This window comes from Polyodon spathula, chromosome 6 (assembly GCF_017654505.1).
Source record: "Polyodon spathula isolate WHYD16114869_AA chromosome 6, ASM1765450v1, whole genome shotgun sequence".
In the NCBI taxonomy this organism is placed as follows: domain Eukaryota; kingdom Metazoa; phylum Chordata; class Actinopteri; order Acipenseriformes; family Polyodontidae; genus Polyodon; species Polyodon spathula.
In genome coordinates, this window is record NC_054539.1 from 26968908 (window position 1) to 26988092 (window position 19185).

The 19185-nt window shown below is 36.3% G+C and overlaps 1 protein-coding gene across 2 annotated transcripts; it reads right to left on the reverse strand.

The window, feature by feature from the left end:
* Positions 1-7974: 7974 nt before the first annotated feature.
* nek2 (NIMA-related kinase 2) lies at positions 7975-13805 on the reverse strand. Of its 2 annotated transcripts, none has more exons than XM_041251569.1 (9): positions 13428-13805; positions 12252-12469; positions 11750-11990; positions 11171-11253; positions 10524-10650; positions 10207-10426; positions 9815-9869; positions 9173-9249; positions 7975-8293 (listed from the first exon to the last, which is right to left on the reverse strand). In XM_041251569.1, the coding sequence occupies exons 1-9, from the start codon at positions 13521-13523 to the stop codon at positions 8064-8066; spliced, it is 1347 nt and encodes a 448-aa protein (XP_041107503.1). In that variant the 5' UTR covers positions 13524-13805; the 3' UTR covers positions 7975-8063. The 2 variants fall into 2 exon arrangements, with proteins under 2 accessions (XP_041107503.1, XP_041107501.1); XM_041251567.1 differs by having other exon boundaries at positions 10201-10426.
* Positions 13806-19185: the final 5380 nt, after the last annotated feature.

A 19185-nucleotide genomic window follows, 5' to 3' on the forward strand; every position in this document is an offset into this window, starting at 1 on the left:
AAAATATTTGAGGTTAATGAGGTTGGATTGAGGCACAGAAAATAAACAAGACTTGAATTAATGAAATGTGTTGTTGAGTATGGTAATGCCTTTGGGCTGTTCTGTTTTGGGGGAAAAAACTCAGTGACCCTAGAGTGTCCTGTGTACTTTACAACTCATGGTACTGTAACAGTGTAGATCTGTTCTGCCATCAGTTAAGTGGTTCTAAAATAATAAAACTATTGTTTTAAGAATGTATATTGAACAAATGCAATAAATTATCCATTGCTTTAAGCGTAAGTCCTACAGGGATTACTTAAGAATTTATATAAAACTGTAATCACATACAACAAGCCTTTAACCCTGAATGTAAGTAAATGTGTAGGAGAGTTCTAAGGCTTTTTGACAACACTAAAGTGCAACATCTAAAAAGAAAGATTTTTGTATAAATCAGCTGGTGTTGGCAAATTACAAAAAAAAGAGCACGCTAAGTGTATAAAAAACAACTACAAAAAAGTTAAATTTAATAAGGATGTAGTAGCATCCATTTGTCCAGATGGTACCTGCAGGACAGCAGCATCTTTTAGTAAAAAAAAGTCAATGTGACTCGAGTGGCTCTCCAGGAAAAGAGAGGTGCAGAGGGTAAGGGCATGATCCTATTATTTCATTATAAATATCTCTAACTGTTTGATGAAAATATGTACAAAGTGAAGTGATTATATAGCCAACAACCTCACATGTACATTATTAATAAATAATGTGATGAAATGATCTCGTTATGTCGCGCTTTCGTATGCATTCCTCAGAAGTCTCTCGATTTTGTCAGGACCCTCCCACATAAAGTTTATGTTAAGGTCGCCAATCTTAACATAAACTTCAACTTTATTTATTTATTATTATTTTTCCCATCCAACCTGTAAAAATGTATCATTTATATCAGATTCGAATAGGCTACAAGTTAAGAATAAAGCATTATTTACTGTATATGTGTGACAAAGTGGTTAATAGTGTGCAGGTGAAGGTGATCAAAGAACAGACAGACAGACAATTGTAATCCAGGTGAAAAAGGTTTTTTATTTTATTTCCTTATACCCATGCCTGACGGCGAAACAAACAGCAAATAATAATGCTGGTAAGTAATTCAGAGGCGTGTATTACAGACATTTATAATCCCTGGGCTGGTCCCAAAACAATAGTCTCGTTATTGTATCCCCACATTAAACACAAAACACATACATAAGTCCATTTAGTGCGTGAATTAGTGATTGTGGTACAATACAGTTTACAGTGACACAAGTGAAGTGCTGTCCAGTGTTTGTGCTGTCCTCTGGCGACAACTCTGGAACGTGTTAGCCATCTAGTGATTACAAGCAACAATAGACAGAACAAAACAAACACTCACGATTATTCATAACACAGATACAGGTCCTTCCAGGTCACTTATTAATAACCGAAAACAGATTACGATTCTCCGTCCCCCTTATATGCTGTCATGCATGACCCCTTGGTAAACAAATACAGCTGCCTTTATAATCTGCGGCTGCTACATTATTTCCCTTCCAGGTCAATACGTTCTTGCAACAAAGTCTCGCCTTTTACCAGACTGACTGACTTCCCAACCCGGGGAAAGAACAGTTAAGCCAGCCCACCCATCCTCGCTTAGTACCCTCAGGTCGGGAGGGAGATTTACAGCCAAGGTTCATTGTATTTCTATCACATATCCCACCACTCAGGGTGGAGCCAAAGGAACATGGTATATGAAGGGTTGCAATGCCAGATACCACCAAGTATTTGTGCTTAACCACTTGAATGGGACGTGATCTGTGACAAGAGCAAATTAATACCCCAGCAAGTAGTATCATAAAGAGTAGCCCATTTGATGGCCAAACACTCATTTTTAACTATGGAGTAGTTGAGCTCACTAGGTAGCATCTTTTTGCTGAGATACAGTATCGAGTGTTCTACTCCATCTACCTTTTGGGACAAGACCGCACCCAAACCAACGTCCGACGCAGCAGTGTGGAGGATGAATCTCTTGGAGAAATCCGGTGTGATAAGAGTGGGGGCCTGGCAAAGTTTACGCTTAATAGTATCAAATGCCCCCTGACACTCATTTGACCATTTAATCAAATTTGGAGCACTAAACGGTTAACCACTATGGCAAACTCGGGGATAAAGCTGCGGTAATAATCGGCTAATCCCAGCAGTGATCTTACCTGAGCCTTGGTTTTGGGGATCGTCAAGTCAGCCAAAGCCTGGATTTTGATGACCACGGGTCTCACCCTTCCATTTCCCATTAAAAATCCCAAATATTGAGTCTTTGTTTTGGCAAACACACATTTTCACAAGTTAGCTGTTTGCCAGGCTGCCCTTAGAGACTGAAGGACGGCTATAATCCTAGCCAAATGCTCTCGCCAGGTGGAGCTGTAAATCACCACATCATCAATATACGCTGCTGCATGTTCATGATGTGGGCGTAAAACCTGGTCCATCAGTCTCTGAAAGGCAGTGGGTGCACCATGTAGCCCAAACGGCATGGTTTTGAAATGAAACAGACCTTCTGCTGTAGAAAATGCGGTTTTCTCTCTAGAACTGCAGGTTAAGGGGATCTGCCAGTATCCCTTTGTCAGGTCCAGAGTCGAGAAAAAACTTCGCCTTTCCCAGTCTGTGTAAATGTTCATCGACCCAAGGCATAGGGTATGCATTGAACTTGGCAATAGCATTTACCTTCTGGAAGTCTACACAGAAGCAATTGACGCCGTCTTTCTTGGCCACTATGACAATAGGACTGCACCACTCGCTCCTCGAAGGTTCAATCACCCCAAGTTCGAGCATGTCCCATACCTCTATTCGAACACCATTTCGTCGACTTTCTGAGATCCGGTAAGGTCTTGCTCGTACTGTGACCCCTGGTGGGGAGATAATGTCATATTCAACTAAGTTAGCTCTGCCGGGCAAGTCAGAAAAACTCCGCTTTCCCTCTGCTGATCTGGAACCAATTGTTCCCCCATCAAAATGATTTTAGTGCTATGGGTCTCTGGACAGGGGCCTAAATCATCCATTATATTGCCTGGGGCTATAAATAAGGCCTCTCTTGTCTGCCAGGGCTTTAATAAATTTAAATGATAAATTTCATGTTCATTACGATGATCGGGCTGTCTAATTTCATAATTCACCTTTCCTATAGCCCAAATCACTTCATATGGCCCCTTCCATTTAGCACATAATTTCAATTCTGAGGAGGGAAGCAGCAGCATTACCTTGTCTCCTGGTTTAAAGGTTTGAATTAGTGCATTTTTATTGTAATGTTGCTGTTGTCAGTTCTGAGCCGATTTGTGGTTGTCCTGGGTCAAACGACCGACCAAATCCAGACGATCTCTTAGTAGGAGCACATGCTTCACTACATTTTTGGATGAGCCGAAAGTGTTCCTCCTACCCCTCTCTCAACAGATCGAGGATGCCGCGAGGCTGTCAGTCATACAAGAGCTCAAAGGGGGAGAACCCTGTTGAATTCTGCGGCACCTCTCTCATTGCAAAAAGGAAGTAGGGAACAAGCAAAGCCCAATGTTTCTGCTTTTGTGTTACAAATCGTCTCAGCATCGACTTCAGGGTCTGATTAAAGCATTCTACCAAATCATCTGTCTGTGGACGATAAACAGACGCCCTGATGGTTCGTATTTTTAATATTTTATACACCTAGCGTTGGTTGCATGATCAGTCATGATCTCCTTGGGAGTCCCTACTCTAGCCATAATCTGCATTAATTCTGTTGCTATCATAGCGGCACTAGTGGACCTCAATGGAACTGACTCCCGGTATCGCGTTGCATAATCTACCACTACTAATGTATGCATATATCCAGAGTCAGAAGGTAGCAAAGGGCCCGCGTGATCCTTTGGTAAAAGAATGCAGCTTTACAACCTGCTGCTGTTACATTGTTTCCCTTCCAGGTCAATATGCAACAGAGTCTCGCCTTTTTCCAGACTGACCGACTTCCCAACCCGGGGAAATAATTGTCAAGTCACCCTGTCAAAAAAAACTCTGTCCTCGCTTAGTACCCTCACAGGTCGGGAGAGAGATGTATTTTTGTCACAATATGTAAGAGTAATTATATTGATTTGTTCTGAGAAAGTTATGCAGCAAGTCAGAAGAAGGAGACCACTGGTTCTCGTGTTTTCATAAATTGACAGGTATTACTGTACTTGTTTTGCATGTTAAATTGTGGCTGATCTGTTGCCATGGAGATCCGACGCACTGTATTGCTCGGCTTTTAAAAAGCCTACAGTGAAGAAACAAGAGACTGGCTGTTTTGTATGGAGTTCCTGAGCTAGGAAAACACACTTTTTTTGTTCTTTGTGTCTCAGAACAAAGAAGTTAAAGCCTATTATTTTTTGTTTATTTGTTTATGTGTAAAGGGTGTCAGCTGACGGAGTGACTAAGAACCTTTGCACAAGGCATAGCCTACATAGACAGTGAAGGTTATCGGGTTGTGTTTGTGTGTGACGCTGTGTAATTGACTACTGTACTGTTATGTAAAGTCTGGTGTTACCTCAAGTAAATCCTATCACCACTGAATTTCTTATTAGAAAAAGATGTAACAATAACTAAAACTTTCAGAATAATTCAGGTTTATGTCTTGTTTTTACTCCGAACCTGAACAATAAATGCTCAATATTTTTGCAATCTGTCTCCTTGTTGTTTAGTATACTTCCTATCAGTGATAGTGACTGATGTTCTGCCCAGTTAAATACCTGTGCAGGAGATAAGAGGTAATTTTGTAGTCAAAACATACAATTTATAATGTAACCTCTTGTTTGATTAATGAGTAAATTCCACTAACACGCTAGCAGGGATGCATAGATGCAACAGTCAAGCGATATTCTTCAAAATAAATTCACCATCTGAATAAGGATTCCTGGCATAAGATTTTCACTAAAAGCAGGTGTGAAAATACTGCCGAGAAACAAATTCAAATTAAAAAACCCCGTCATGTGCTACTCTACCATCAACAGACTACTACAACAAACAACGGAAGAGACAGAAGTGCAAATGTAAACAAGGTTTTTTTTTTTTTTTTTTTTTTTTTTTACAACAGTGAATGTCCTGGTGTGATGTCACGCATGCGCATTCTTCCGGGTAGAGGTCGCGAAGGTTTTTGAAAACGGTCTAACCACAATTTTTAATTTACTATTTTTATTGAGTAATCACCATTTATTTTTATTATTTTCTCCCAATTTGGCATATCCCATTATTTTTAGGTTCAGCTCACCACTATCACCCCCACGCTGACTCAGGTGCAGCAAAGACGAACACACGCTGTCCTCCGAAGTGTGTATCGTCAGCCGACCGCTTTTTTCACACTGCAGACCCACCATGCAGCCTCCTCAGAGCTAGTGTCGGAGGACAGTGCAGCTCTGGGTAGCTTACAGGCAAGCCCACAGCTGCCCAGCCAGACTACAGGCAGCACTGGTGCATGGTGAGCTGAGGACACATAAGCAGACCTAAGCCCCCCCACCCACCATGGGCAGAGCTCAGCCAATTGTGCGTTGCCCTCTGGGAGCTCCCGTCCCGTTTATAAGTAAGAATGTGAATAAAACTTTCAGGACATTTATAGAAAGTTTAGCTGCACTCAACAATGATTTTTTTTTGTCATTGCACCCCACCTTTAAATAGCCCAAAGCCCGCCAACAATAAAACATTTTATAAACATTTGCTGCCCCAAAACCTGTCCCTTGAATCCGCTCCTTAAATTGTGACGCCACTGAAAATACATATTAAAATTGTAATCTTAAGCAAGAATGTTTCTTATATCTAGGAGGAAATTATTATTTTTTTAAATCCTTGGGTTTTAAAGAAAATAGAGGTGGCTTTAACAACAGTTTCACTGATGTATTTGCTTTGCTTGAAACTTTGTAAACATCCATCATATCCCCTGGAGACTGAAACAGACAGTTAGAATTCAAGTCACCATCTGTTAGAAAACATTTGGTCACTATGAGCAATTCCTACCCCTGCCTTTTACATATTTTTCTCATCTTTATGGTTGTGCAAAAGCGCAGAATAGAATCTCACCTACATTTATTGACTGACTTTGATTACTGAGTGAAATTGGATGTTTAAATAAGGGTTAAACAACAGTTCAATTCACACCAGCACCCTCACTTGTTCAGGTAAATTTGTCTCACCTTGCAGCAGACTTATTCACCAGCCTTCCACACCTTCCACACAGGCTTGAAGGCTAAAATTAAAAGTTGTGTATTAGCCTGTCTGACTTCAGCCAGTAAATAAAAAAAAAAAAAGTAAATATAAAAAAAAAATCTGTTTTTTAGCCATGTCCTATTGATCAGGTTGCATGTTACATTATATATAATTTTTGGCATTTTCATAAAGATATAAATACAGTACTTGATACAATACATAGAACATTGCAGTGTACTATATTAGTGTATATGTTTAACCACAATGATAATGGAGAGCTCGGTCATTAATTCAGACACATAACCCAAGCTATTTATCCTTGTCTGTATATTCTCTTTGGCTCCGATAACTCAATATGGTATTCATCTTAAATGGGTTATTTAATTGTCACAAAGCTTACATGAACTGTTCTTTCTGTACTAAATTACTATTCAGTGCATAGGACATTCTCTTTATTCACATTAAAAGTGACATCCTACATTTGGGATGTCTAAAGGTGGTTTGTGATAGAAATCAGCTGATATCGTGCAATTTATGGCTGATTGCACCTTAAATTAACACAGGGTTCTTAAAACCCTTTTATTTAGGTACAGGGGAAATGTGGATATTTAGTGGCACTTTGAAGTACATGTGTGTTACTGTAGGCAGAAACAAAACATACAAAAAACAAGTTAGATCATAAAAAATGTTTTTAAATGTTTGTTATTTAAACTTGCCAATTGTTTGTTCCTTGGAATAACTTCTACAGTAAAGCGGATTTGTCTTCCCTTATTTTAGCTATAACCTGCTAAATTACAATTCCCTTTATTTTTAAATGCATCACAAAATTATTGCATTACTTTATATGATGTGCTTTTATCATATTTTTTGATGTGTCAAGCAAGGAAAGCACAACTAGAAATTAACAAAGGGATACTTCTTATCTCTATATTCCTAATACTAAACTTGTTATTGTTTAATATCATTGTGTTTTGATTAATTATTTCTGTTTTTTGCAGAGAAGTAACACACAAAATGGTATATTAAACAGCTAATAAACTAATATTATTAAAATAGATAAGGAATCACTTTAATATTGTGCCTTGTTTGTGAAATACAGTAGATTGATGGTCATTCAAAATTAAGGTCCAGATTGTTCAAAACAATTGTTTCAATTCACCATTTTGTTTTTAAATTATCAACTGTACTGGCATAAAATTATTTCATTAGAACAAAAATAAAATGGTGATACATATATTAATCCTGTCTCCAGAAAATTCTCACTATTGTCCTAATGAAAATTACTGAAGCATTACACCAGAAAACTGCTTCTACCCCCTGCCACATGTACAGCATCCTTCATCACCAAAATTCTCATAAATAATTTAATTCAATGCACTGTGATAAAATTAAATAATAATAAAAAAAAACCCTTAGGAAATTTCTACATTATAGCACTTCCATTTAAACGTGGTGTGCAATCCAATCAAAAGTGAAGCATAACCTTAATTCTGGCCATAGAAAAAGGTTTAATCTTGAACGCAGGACACTGGTGTTTATTTTATATATATATATAAAAATAAAAAACCCATTTAGTCTTAGAATCAAATTATAATTTATGATTGTAAACTTAACTACATGAACTAATAGTTTAGATTTTATAAAAACTAATGCATTTATAGATTTTAACATTACCTATTTTTAGATAGAAACATGCTTTGTTTTATGCTTTGATATCTGTACATTATCACAGCAAACACTATCTAAAATAATGACAAAAGACCACGCTTCCAAAAAGGGAAAAAAAAAAAAAACCTTGTCCATTGCGACTTAAAATATATATAAATAAAAGTACACTTAAAAACTAATAAACCCATATACATGTTATATACACACCACTTTCATAATTAACGCATGCCTAGAACTTGACGGCTTTTGAGCTGGTAGTTTCTTTCCACTTCACACAAGGCTTTTGCTCGGAGATTGGCTGCCTGTAATCTTTTCTTCAGGTCCTGGCATTTTTCTTTATTAAGAAGCTCTTTCTCTTTTATTATGTCAGGCTTCTCATTTTCTTTACTATCTCCAGCAAAGTGAACTTTCTTCTTTCCTGGAGAGGAGCCCTCATCCATGTACTCATCTGTAGGAAAGAAAATATTTTTAAATACTAAATTGCAGTAATTTTATCAGAAGGAGCATATCTATTCAAGCTTTTGTTAATTGAAATAAAAAATTCTCTCTCTCTCTCTCTCTCTCACACACACACAAGGGCCATGGGCAGGAGAAAACAGTATCTAAAGAGCATAAATACAAAAGGGGATATTGTTTATATAATTATATACACCCCCCAGTGCCATTCTACCAGTGATTTTCCTGCAACAACCACCATTTGCCACATAAATAACAGTTGTCAGCAATTAGTTGTTTTCCCAAATCGTTCTGCAGCTATGTTCTAGGATTGTTGCAAAGAGGTCTTTGCTTTGTCCACGTGAAGTGGATTAACTAGGATTAGGAAGAATAAATGGTGAGATTTGTGTACACAATGTTTCTTTTAGACCAGCCTAGGTAGCCAATATGAGAAATTGTTAACAAGTAGGTGTGGTTTTTAATGAGAGAGATAAATTAGGCCTACACCTGATAAGCTCATTTTACTTTCAGGTTGCTTAAATACCCATTTAGCAAAGTTTACTGTGGACAAAACACTGGCAAAATGTTCCTGCCATATCTAGGTTTTAAAAAAAAAAACTAAAAAGGGATGCCCACAACCACATCACATTCTAGGACTCCATACAAATCCATATTTTATTAAAACTTTTAAAAACAAAAGCATCTAATTTTTTTTGGGGGGGGGGGGGGGGGGGGGGGGGGGTTGGATGTCAATGTCAGAAATCTGCACAAATTGTACACGCTTTCAAGTTTACATGGCATTGAATACAATGCAGACAAATATCTGACCGACAGGTCAGCTTAGTAGTCTCTATATATTAGGGTTCCAGGGGCCTTCTGTCAACTCTCGTACCTAGTGCATTAGAAAACACAGTGGATAGGACCTTCTGCTGCTTCATTAGATTATAGTTCTTCATTAAATTCTCAGCCCTGTTTCAAAAAGAAAGAGAAAATTGGCATTAATTACAAAAAAAAAAAAAAGTGTAGAACGTTCTTGTGGTAGGATAGCCGGGAGGACAGAGACTCTGAGACAGTAAAACTGCAGTGAAAGAGCTGCTGCACTGTTTTAATCAACAAAAATAAAAGGTCAAACAAAACAAATCACACACAATAAACACTTACAAAATAACTGGCACAAGGGCCAAAACAAAAGTTTAAACAAAACTGTTCACGCTGGGCAGAGCCTTCACTGAACTTTGTAACCTCAAACAAACACAGTAACACTCACCCCAAAACACCTCCAAAGAAAGTAATTTCCCCCTTTTTTATAGCATGTGACTGGAGCCTAATTATCAATTATTCAATTAGCTCCAGCCACACACACATGTATTTTGGCAGGGATAGGAAATTAACCCCATCCCTGCCAACCACCAAATCACCACCCCACAATATTTACAAACATGGCCGTGCCCTGCCATAGTTCTTATTAAAACTTCAGGTTACTGTACATAGGTCTCCAATTTGCACAACAGATTTACATAAAGGAAGATTTTACCTTGCAAGTTTTTCATTTGACAAACTCTCCCGAATACAGAGTTCTCGCTCTCTCTCTAAGAAAACGACAGGAAAGGAATATTAACACAAAAAACCACACCAAACATCTGGTATACTAAGTGCCATACCCACATACTCTTAAAGTAGACTTAACAAGTATTTTTTTATCCAAATGAACTGCAAATTGAAAGGGCAGTTACAATTTCCCATTTCAAAACTACAATGGCCAGTTATCTTATGAATTTAAGAGAACAGCATTAATACAGACAAGGGGAAAAAAAATCCCTATTAAAAAGAACAGTTCACTACACTAACATTGGAGCAAACTGATCTATGAATGACCATATTACATTAGTAATACAGCAGTTAAGTCTTAGGCAGACAAACCCATACGTTCAAGCCTCCCCTCACGCTCCTTCAGAGCCCGCTCTCTCTCCTGAAGCTGCTGTTCCTTCAGTTTCAGTTCAGCTGCCAGTGAATCTGAAGGCTCAATTTTCTCGTGTTCAGTTGATCTCCTCCGATTCTTTTCTACATTTTTTCTCTGTTCTTCAGCAACCATTTCTTCTATCAGAGGGTTCTGGATGATGGCTTCAACCGACGGTCTTAAATAATCCTATTTAGAAGATATTGAATTGTAATAAATTTACAAGACTGCCGTCACTGGGGAAAAAAATAAATAAAATTAAGCAAACTTATGTTCCCCAACTAACCTTTAAATTCAGCATTCTGGAAAGGACTGTATTCAGTTCTTCAGAGTACCGATAAGGAATTCGCCTGAATTTTCCTTCTCTTATTTTTTCTGCCAAGTCTTTCTGGTTATATGCTGTGAATGGGGGCCTTAAAAAAAAAAAAAAAAAAAGTTTATGAAGGTCTCATATTGCATGTGGAATCTCTACCAATCATTCTCATAAAGACACTGTACAGTTTATATTTAAAAACACCACACACGTCACAGGCATGGACCAATTCACAGCTCTGCCTGCCACAAAATCGATAGATTTTAAAATCCAACTCCGTTGAGGATAGCTGTAAATATTTGGCCAGCCTCATTTGTAAAAGGACAGCAGTACATGAAAAACATTAAAAGGAGCATACTCTACACACATGTAGTGTTAATAGCCCTGTCTTAAAATGTATAGAAATCAGAATACTATTTGTAGAGAACGGCAGTTTTAAAACGTTTATCACACAGGAGTTACACTGGAATCCCAGTGGATTCAATGTGGTAGGGAGACATGTTAATGAAAGCATCCAACAACCACTTAAACCAGTTTGATTTCATCTAAATATTCTTTAAACCCAAAAAACCCTTACAGCCTGGTTTACACAATTAAAATCAGCAGTCTTATATACTTACGATAATGCACAGAGCTCATACAACAAGCAACCCAGGGACCAGATATCAGACTTCTCATTGTAAGACATTCGATTAATTTGCTCCTGTGAAAACAGGAAGAAAAAAGTAGTGTACCCAAACTGAGAAAGTAGTTAGTTTAACTTCCTTTGGACATAAATATGGATTAATTGTTAGACTATTAGCATTTGTTCTGTGCTAAGTTTTATGTAATCAGAATACCACCATTTCACTTTGTCTTCCAATAACTATGGTTGTAATTACTGGAATTAAAATAGCCATCGCCTAATCTAAAAAAGTACACAGGTAATGAATGACTCAAGAATATTCTTAGTCAAGCCTTCAAATAGATTAGAGTTGGCTCTTTTAGTGGCAATTATAACCAGAATACTTTTTCCAGGAATGTGTGAGTAAGTGAGGTTTAGGTGGACTTTAATTTTTTCAAACCTCATAAGTCAAGGAAGGATAACTAATCAAACCGCAGACAAATTTGAAATATGCAGGCAATATTCTTGCCCATTTATGTTTAGTTGTTATCCTAAGGCAGTTTTTCAACAATTTACATACACAAGAAAAACTTACTGGAGACATATAATATGGAGTGCCCACATATGTTTTTGCGAAGCTGGTGTCATGGTTCAAGATTCTGGCCAATCCAAAATCTCCCAGTTTCACATTCTGTTTGGCATCCAGAAATATATTTGCAGGCTTGAGGTCCCGATGAAGCACAGTGTGGCCTCCATCGCTCCTTCTGTGGCACTCTTTCAAGGCAAGAGTCAGCTGAGCAAGAACTCTAAGAATGAATTCTTCATCCAGATATCGCCTAAAATTAAAGATGCAACATAAAACTACAGGCACACAGGTCTGACTTGTACAGTATACATTTCACAGCTTCATCTGGATTAAGGGTTCAATTGGTCTTCCAACAATTCCACACAAGATATTAGGTGACCACTATAGAGGGATAGTTGTATTGAGTCTCCTTGATAAATTGTTGGCAGGTCAGGAGCATTTTGCTTTACAGTTAATGCACACTTTAAAATCCAGCTTCACACAATTGTGGTCTATATTGTTTCACACAAACCTTTCTTTAATACATCTGGTGATTAGACTGGCTAAGTCTCCTCCTTCACAGTGTTCCATTACTATGTAGAGTGTTGTGTTGCTTCTGTCAATGATACGATCGTAATAGCGAACAATGTTTGGGTGTTTGAGTTCACGGAGCAGGTTCACTTCTGAAACCAACATCTGCTTCTCTGCTTCGGTCATGGTACCATAGTCTAGTTCCTTCCAAACCAGAACCTAGTGTTAAAAAAAAAAAAAAAAACACGACATTTATAACAGACAGATTTAGTACTTTAAAAGGATTACAAAATTAACTATAAACAAGATTACAATAAACTGTAGGCATGTACCGTGAAGCTACAGTAGGTGGTTACAAATGCTTGGATTACATTTCGTGTTTCAAGAGGCCTAAACATATCCCTCGGCACAAAACAAACACTTCAAACGTTGCGAGCACAACATGCTAATGGTGGGATATTGTAAACAGATACCAAAAGTAACTGTGGGAAACTACATTAAATACGATAAAAGTACAACATGAATGTGAAATGAATCTGCATTCTACAGTATAAATGTTTAATTATGTTGTTCCCACTTAGATGTATTTTGTAGAATACTCACCATCTTTACCTTCAGAACCGATTGTTCCGTGAGCTTTTTGGTGATAAGAGGGTTCTGAGCAAGAACGGGTTAATGACAGCGCGTTATTAATTGGCTGGGATTGCAAAAATGTATCCTTGCGTGTGTGTAACGATTTACGCTGCTTTTAATGCAACTGAATTGATTTAAGTGCCGTTCTGAGCCGTTCCGGCTTTTACCCCATCCCATATAGACCTACTTACAGCTGGCGATACGGGTGAATATAAAGCAGTTTAAGAGGGGTGTTGTATCTTAATTAAAAAAAAAACTTTACGATTTTGTTTATCATTTTACTGAATAAAAAAAAATTAAGCAATTAAAAAAAAGTAATAATACGTCCCTTGAAAATTCGGCCCGTGTTTCATACCCACCGCATATCAGTTAGAATTGTTAGTGTATCAACGAAATTTGAACAAGTACCAGTAAAACAGTGAAGACCATGTTCAGTTTTAAAAATCTATCGCCTTGGTTACTAAATTTGACAACAAGTATTATTAACGGCCTAACAAGATTCAAACAAAAACATGTTGTCATCAAAACTACTAACTTTACTAACCTTTCCATCAGATTTCCTTCGTATCTTCTGACATTTTCCATAGGATCCTGATCCAATGGTGTACAGAACTTCGTAATCTTCTACACGGGATGGCATTTCTTTTGCAGTGTAATTCCAAGTGATAAAACAGAATCAAACTCCAAAATAAAATGCATAAACTACTAAAACAAAGAGCAACCAACACAATATCGTATCAACTGCAAACTTTACCTTCGGTGGTCTATGTGCTAAAACATGGTAATGTAGAATTACTGTTGATTTTTTTTTTAATCCGACAATCTCGCCTTTCGTAATTAGCTGTTAAATAAATAACGTTTGTTCTCTTTTTTTTCTGGATATTAACCTTTTTACCCTAGATACAGCAACGCCAAGCTTTAAAGTTTGGTGTCCAAAACTCTTCAGTCTGATTGGCTGTCTATCCGACTGGATAATATTTTGATTGGCTACCAAAGAGCATCACGTTGCTTCTGAGAGTAACCAGGCAACAAAATACCGCGAGATGAGCGCGGGGAAATTAAAGGGGACGCAGCTAGTTTCTTTAAAGGTAAAGGCTATTTAATATTTGACAGACGTCAAATAAATACTGTATACGACGTGCTGTGACAGATCTGAAATCCTGAAAGAAAACGAAAATTCAGTCAAAACAACTATAATTACTGAAATACAATGCAACGCTGAATGAACTGGGGTATGCAATTATATAACCTATATATTCTGGAACCATAGACCATGTTTGGAAAAAGCTATGCTTGCAGAATAGTAATGATGATGATAATGGCACCAGATTGCTAGAATTTTATTTTAATTCACTTCAATTTAATATATTTTTTTAAATTCTGTAGTTTTTCCAAATTGTATTTACTAACACAGTAAAGGTATATCTTTGTACAACATTCTTTCATTGTTTGTACCCTTCTCAGCACCATAGAAACCAGATGCTTTTGGCAGTTATGGTTAATCTCCTAAGTAGTTTTTTAGCTGTAAAGCACACAAGTTTCCAACTTTTAAAGCTGACATTTTGTATAACCCCCACCCCCACCTTTTTTATTTTTTTTAAAACAACCCTGCAGGCCAGGATACCTACAAATAATAATAATAATAATAATAATAATAATAATAATAATAATAATAATAATAATAATAATAATAATAAACACATATTAGTTTAGTTACTGTACTTTTAGAATGATTATGAATCAAAATTATAATTGAAAAAAAAATACAGAACAAACTAATTATCTTTTAAGTGGTTTATTTACTTATTGCATATAGTTTCTTTTGTTGTCTTTGTTTGAATTGAGCCTGTTTAAATGCTTCAGCAGTATACAAGTAATTTCATCAAACATCTTGTGCATTTATTTTCAGAACTGCAATATCTGGATAGAGGTGCATTAACAGAGACTGGAGCCATTTATCTTCTTAATATCTAACTCAAAATAAGTAACATATTAGCATTGCTTGAGCCCAGTGAAACACCACGTTCCATTACTCTAACCGATTCAACAGTAATGTTGTTGATTGTTTTTTGTTTGCTTGTTTGTTTGTTTTGAGCTAATGTATTGACACCACAAAACAGCAAAAGATGAAACCCTTTTAAAATATAGTTTTGTTTTGGTAATATCCCTTACATGATAATGATATTTATCACATTAGGAATAATTCTGATGATCAAACAGTGGTGGATCTTAATACTGCCATCCTGAGATATAAGAATGATTTTCTTCAAACCCCATTTCAATATATTGTATTGTATTTAGTAATGTTAAGAAGTGGATTAATAAATCACCCTAGGGGGAAACCCCCAGCTGGATTAATATGGATAAGAGCAGCAGTATTTAGACCTGTCCTCCTGCTCAGTTAATTAAAATAGACCCCTTGATGTGTTCAATCACACTCTAGTGATTTCTACAGTCACACGCCAAACCCGGGTGGAGTGGAGGCGAGAAGAGAATATTAACATTTGAAAGAACAGAAAACAAAAGCAGCCATTCACAGCAGTTTTGGGTGGGAATGTAAAACCAGGTGGATGGCAAAGAGCCTTATTTTCAAGGAAGGCAAGTGCACATTTTTATAGAGTGGCATACAAAAAAAAAAACCCTTGTAAAAGTTTCCCACAATAAGAGCATGTCAAAGTGTAATAAAGCATAACGAAAGAATGGTAAAGCACGTGTAAGCATTGTAAAGACCAGCGAAATATAGTAAAGTATATTAAAAAACATGGCAACCCAAGGTAAACTATGGTCAATTCATAGTATAACTTTTAGAAAAGCATGGTAAAACTGCAAAAATACTGTAGATCCAATTTGTCAAAGAAGAAATTAAAATAATTAATGCATATACATATGTATTATATGTAAGTGGAGCTGGGTGCTATGTTTTTGCATGATTTAATAGCCCTAATAGCTTTGGGTGACATTTCCAGTGGTTTAAAAAAAAAAAAAAAGCACAGGATCTGTATAACATCTCTCCTTCTGGCACAGTCACAGTAGGCATCTATAGCACCACATACTGGCCTGCTAAGGAACTGCAGTACAGGAATTGAAGCAGAAAAAAGAACAATATGCAGACCCTTTCTATGAAGAGCCTAACCATGACTTAGATTACATAGGATAAAAGTAGTTCTCACTTCTCAGGTAATTTATACAAAAGGAAATAGGTTAAAACAGATGAAGAGGAAGGGCACTGTGTATGCTTATTGATTACTTTCTGACACCTGCAAGAGTTGGACTATTCAATATACAAAGTGCCAGAGGTAATGATGTTGAATTAAGGATAAGCTAACTAAACTGTTCATTATTCCAACTTGGCCCAGTTATAGAATGATTATGATTTGGTACCTAAAGAATTTACACATTATGACATTTTACAAACATATGTTTGAAACATAGTTTTCTAAGTATAGTAGAGAAAGGTCAAAGATTCCTATGAAGTATTTATCCAAGATCTATACATATACATATTTTGCCTCAGAAATATAACGAATGAGATAATAAATGAAAATATAAGATTAATCCACAAATTAACAGTGATTATTTAACTGAAAATGTAGAACAATTATTTAATTGTTTCATAGTTTTCTTTCAAAATGCATATTTGTACCTCTTTACTGTTACCAGAATGCTGTTTAAATGGGTTCTTCTTTGAGCAGCCTTAAAGTCAATTTAAATGTAGTTTTATGCTTCAGTGGTAACGCTGAAATCCCTTAACATTATTTAAAATGGAAAATATGATGTTTCAGAATTTTTTTAAAATATTTTATCAAATGAGAAACATTTGGCAGCTTCACTTTCCCTTTTATTTATTTATTTTAACCTAGTACCACATCAAGTGGTCAGACAGAAACATTATTTCCTTCATTCCTATACTCGTGTTGCTAAAACATCAAATGATCTCAAACGAATAAAGGGCAGGTGCTAATTCTATCCCAGAGACCTTATTTTAGCAAGAGATCAACAACATCATGTCTATCCAGTGCAAGGGTTATGGTACTATCTACCAAGCAATTTGGTCTTTATAGCACACAATTCACAACTGAAACTTTCTGCGGCCCCTTTGTGCAATACACAAGTATTTCTGCCAACGATCCAGCTTTTCACACCAAGCATGTGTCACTGTACACTGTCCAGGCAGTTGGCAATCACTGACAGATGGCTCAGCATGTGTTTTGTTGCTGTAAATAAGCAATGCAACAATATTTAACATGGTCTGTCCTATTGGTAGTTTTTTTTTTTTTTTCTAAAGATGAATGTTACGTTATGCAAGAACTGTGTTAAGAAAGTGCAACCAAACGCAATTTAATCTTATTCCTCTAATTATCAGCCCTTAAAAATATTGATTTTTTCCCCATATATATTTTTAAATATACCTCCCATGTGCCTTGTATATGCTATTAATAAGGCTGATATGACTAATGTTGTAACATTGTAGCTAGACTTGTCTCCTTTACCTGGTGATTATACTGCGTGTCAAGGCCACACATCATTATCTTTGTGTGTCTGTGGTGACATTGTAATCAATAGCCCTTATGACACTAGATCGTGGATGTGAAAGTTTGTTTCTGCATTTGAAGGTTACGTGCTGCAAAATCACTACAAATACATGTATATTATCTGCTTTTGAAAGAGGAGCTTAAAGAGCTATAGTTATGTTTATATTATATCTTACATCTCGTTATTCTCAAACTCAAAATATGTTCAGCAGAACAGAACACTTCAACTTTGAGTGGGGGAGCCTATGCAATGAAAGATTTTGTGCTGATGTTGGTAATTGAATTCCATTTTGGGTGGTTATTTTGACATCTGAACCAGTCAAAATGATTACAAATCACGAAAAGGACACGGGACAGTAAAAAGATCCTTTGCACATTTTTTGAGCGGAATAAAACAATTGAACTGTATTAAACTATCAGAAAGCTATTCAACTAGGAAACTGTTCTGACTGATTCCTTACTAGTTTTTTTACTGTTATTTTATTCCATTCAGAAATGTGGCCTTTGCCTTTGTGCTTGCTTCAAAACAGGGTCCTATCTATTTACTTAGATGAAAAGGTTGTTGTCACCCTCACAGTTCCAATTTAAAAATTGTCATTTGTCAGCTAAAGAGTACTGTGGCTCCAAGTATAATTCACAGTGGTTAGGATAGCGTGCATAAGAGATCTTTAGTAACAGAGTTTAAGCAACTAGTCATGCCCAACTAAATGTTAGGTGTGGGTACTACAATAAAACTGCAAAACACTGGCTTGATGCATTGATATTCATTTTTGGTTAAATACCTCATTTAATTTATTTAAATTATTATATTGATGGTTTTGATTTATCTTCACCTTCTTGGATCTGAGGCAAATGCTCTTTATAATATGGGTATTTAAGGGTATAGCTGCTATTTCTAGATAGCTGAATTGTTTAAGTGTCAAGCTGTTGTTTTTTCAGACTGCAGTTGCTATTGAATTGAACGCTAAAATGACAAAAGCTCCGATTGCATCTCTTAATGCATTCTCGACTGTAATCAGCATGGCTGTTTAGTCTATAGTTGCAGCCGCTCGCATGGCACAGTAAGCAGCTGTTCTAGTGGCTCTGTTGCTGGCGAGGAGGATGGTGGTAATGATGAGTGACTACAGTATAAATCATCGCCTCAGTAGGCTGGAACATCAGTGTGAGTTAAACATTGTTAGCATTCTTCCACATGAAAGGGTATGACATTGGGCACATTAATAAAAACATAAGATTATTGTAGTAGTAGTATTAATAATAATAATAATAATAATAATAATAATAATAATAATAATAATAATAATAATAATAATAATAATATTAATAATAATAGTTGTTTTCTTTAATAGAGTAACCACAGCATGTAAAAAATTGGCTAAACACATATATTAAAACTCTGATATGTAATTGTATTAATAGTCTATCCCATTCAGTAAAAATACATTATTATTATTGCTATTATTGTCGTACTGGGTTGTAATTCTAACTGATAACAATAACTAATGATTTTGGTAATTTTATGTAGCATTAGCATTAAATAATTACTCACATTTTGTGTTGTTTAAAAGCTGTTCTAGGATAACTGCAGCAATTCATATTTAGTCCTAGGGAAGTTTTTTTCTACTGTGTATCTTATGATTTAAGTTTATGGATGATATTAAACATTGTCTACATTACTCAGTAGTTTGTAGGAACACATAATGCTTCTGAAACCTACTTTCCATTTGGCCACTCTGTGAATCAAATAGGCAAGCTCCAGCACCTTTTAAT

Excerpts from the sequence above, each read along its gene's own strand:
- nek2 (XM_041251567.1), bottom strand. The coding sequence starts at position 13,523 with ATGCCATCCCGTGTAGAAGATTACGAAGTTCTGTACACCATTGGATCA. Across the intron at positions 11,254-11,749 it reads CTCCATATTATATGTCTCCA|GAGCAAATTAATCGAATGTC; the intron begins GTAAGTTTTTCT and ends CTGTTTTCACAG. Across the intron at positions 10,427-10,523 it reads CCAGAATGCTGAATTTAAAG|GATTATTTAAGACCGTCGGT; the intron begins GTTAGTTGGGGA and ends TCTTCTAAATAG.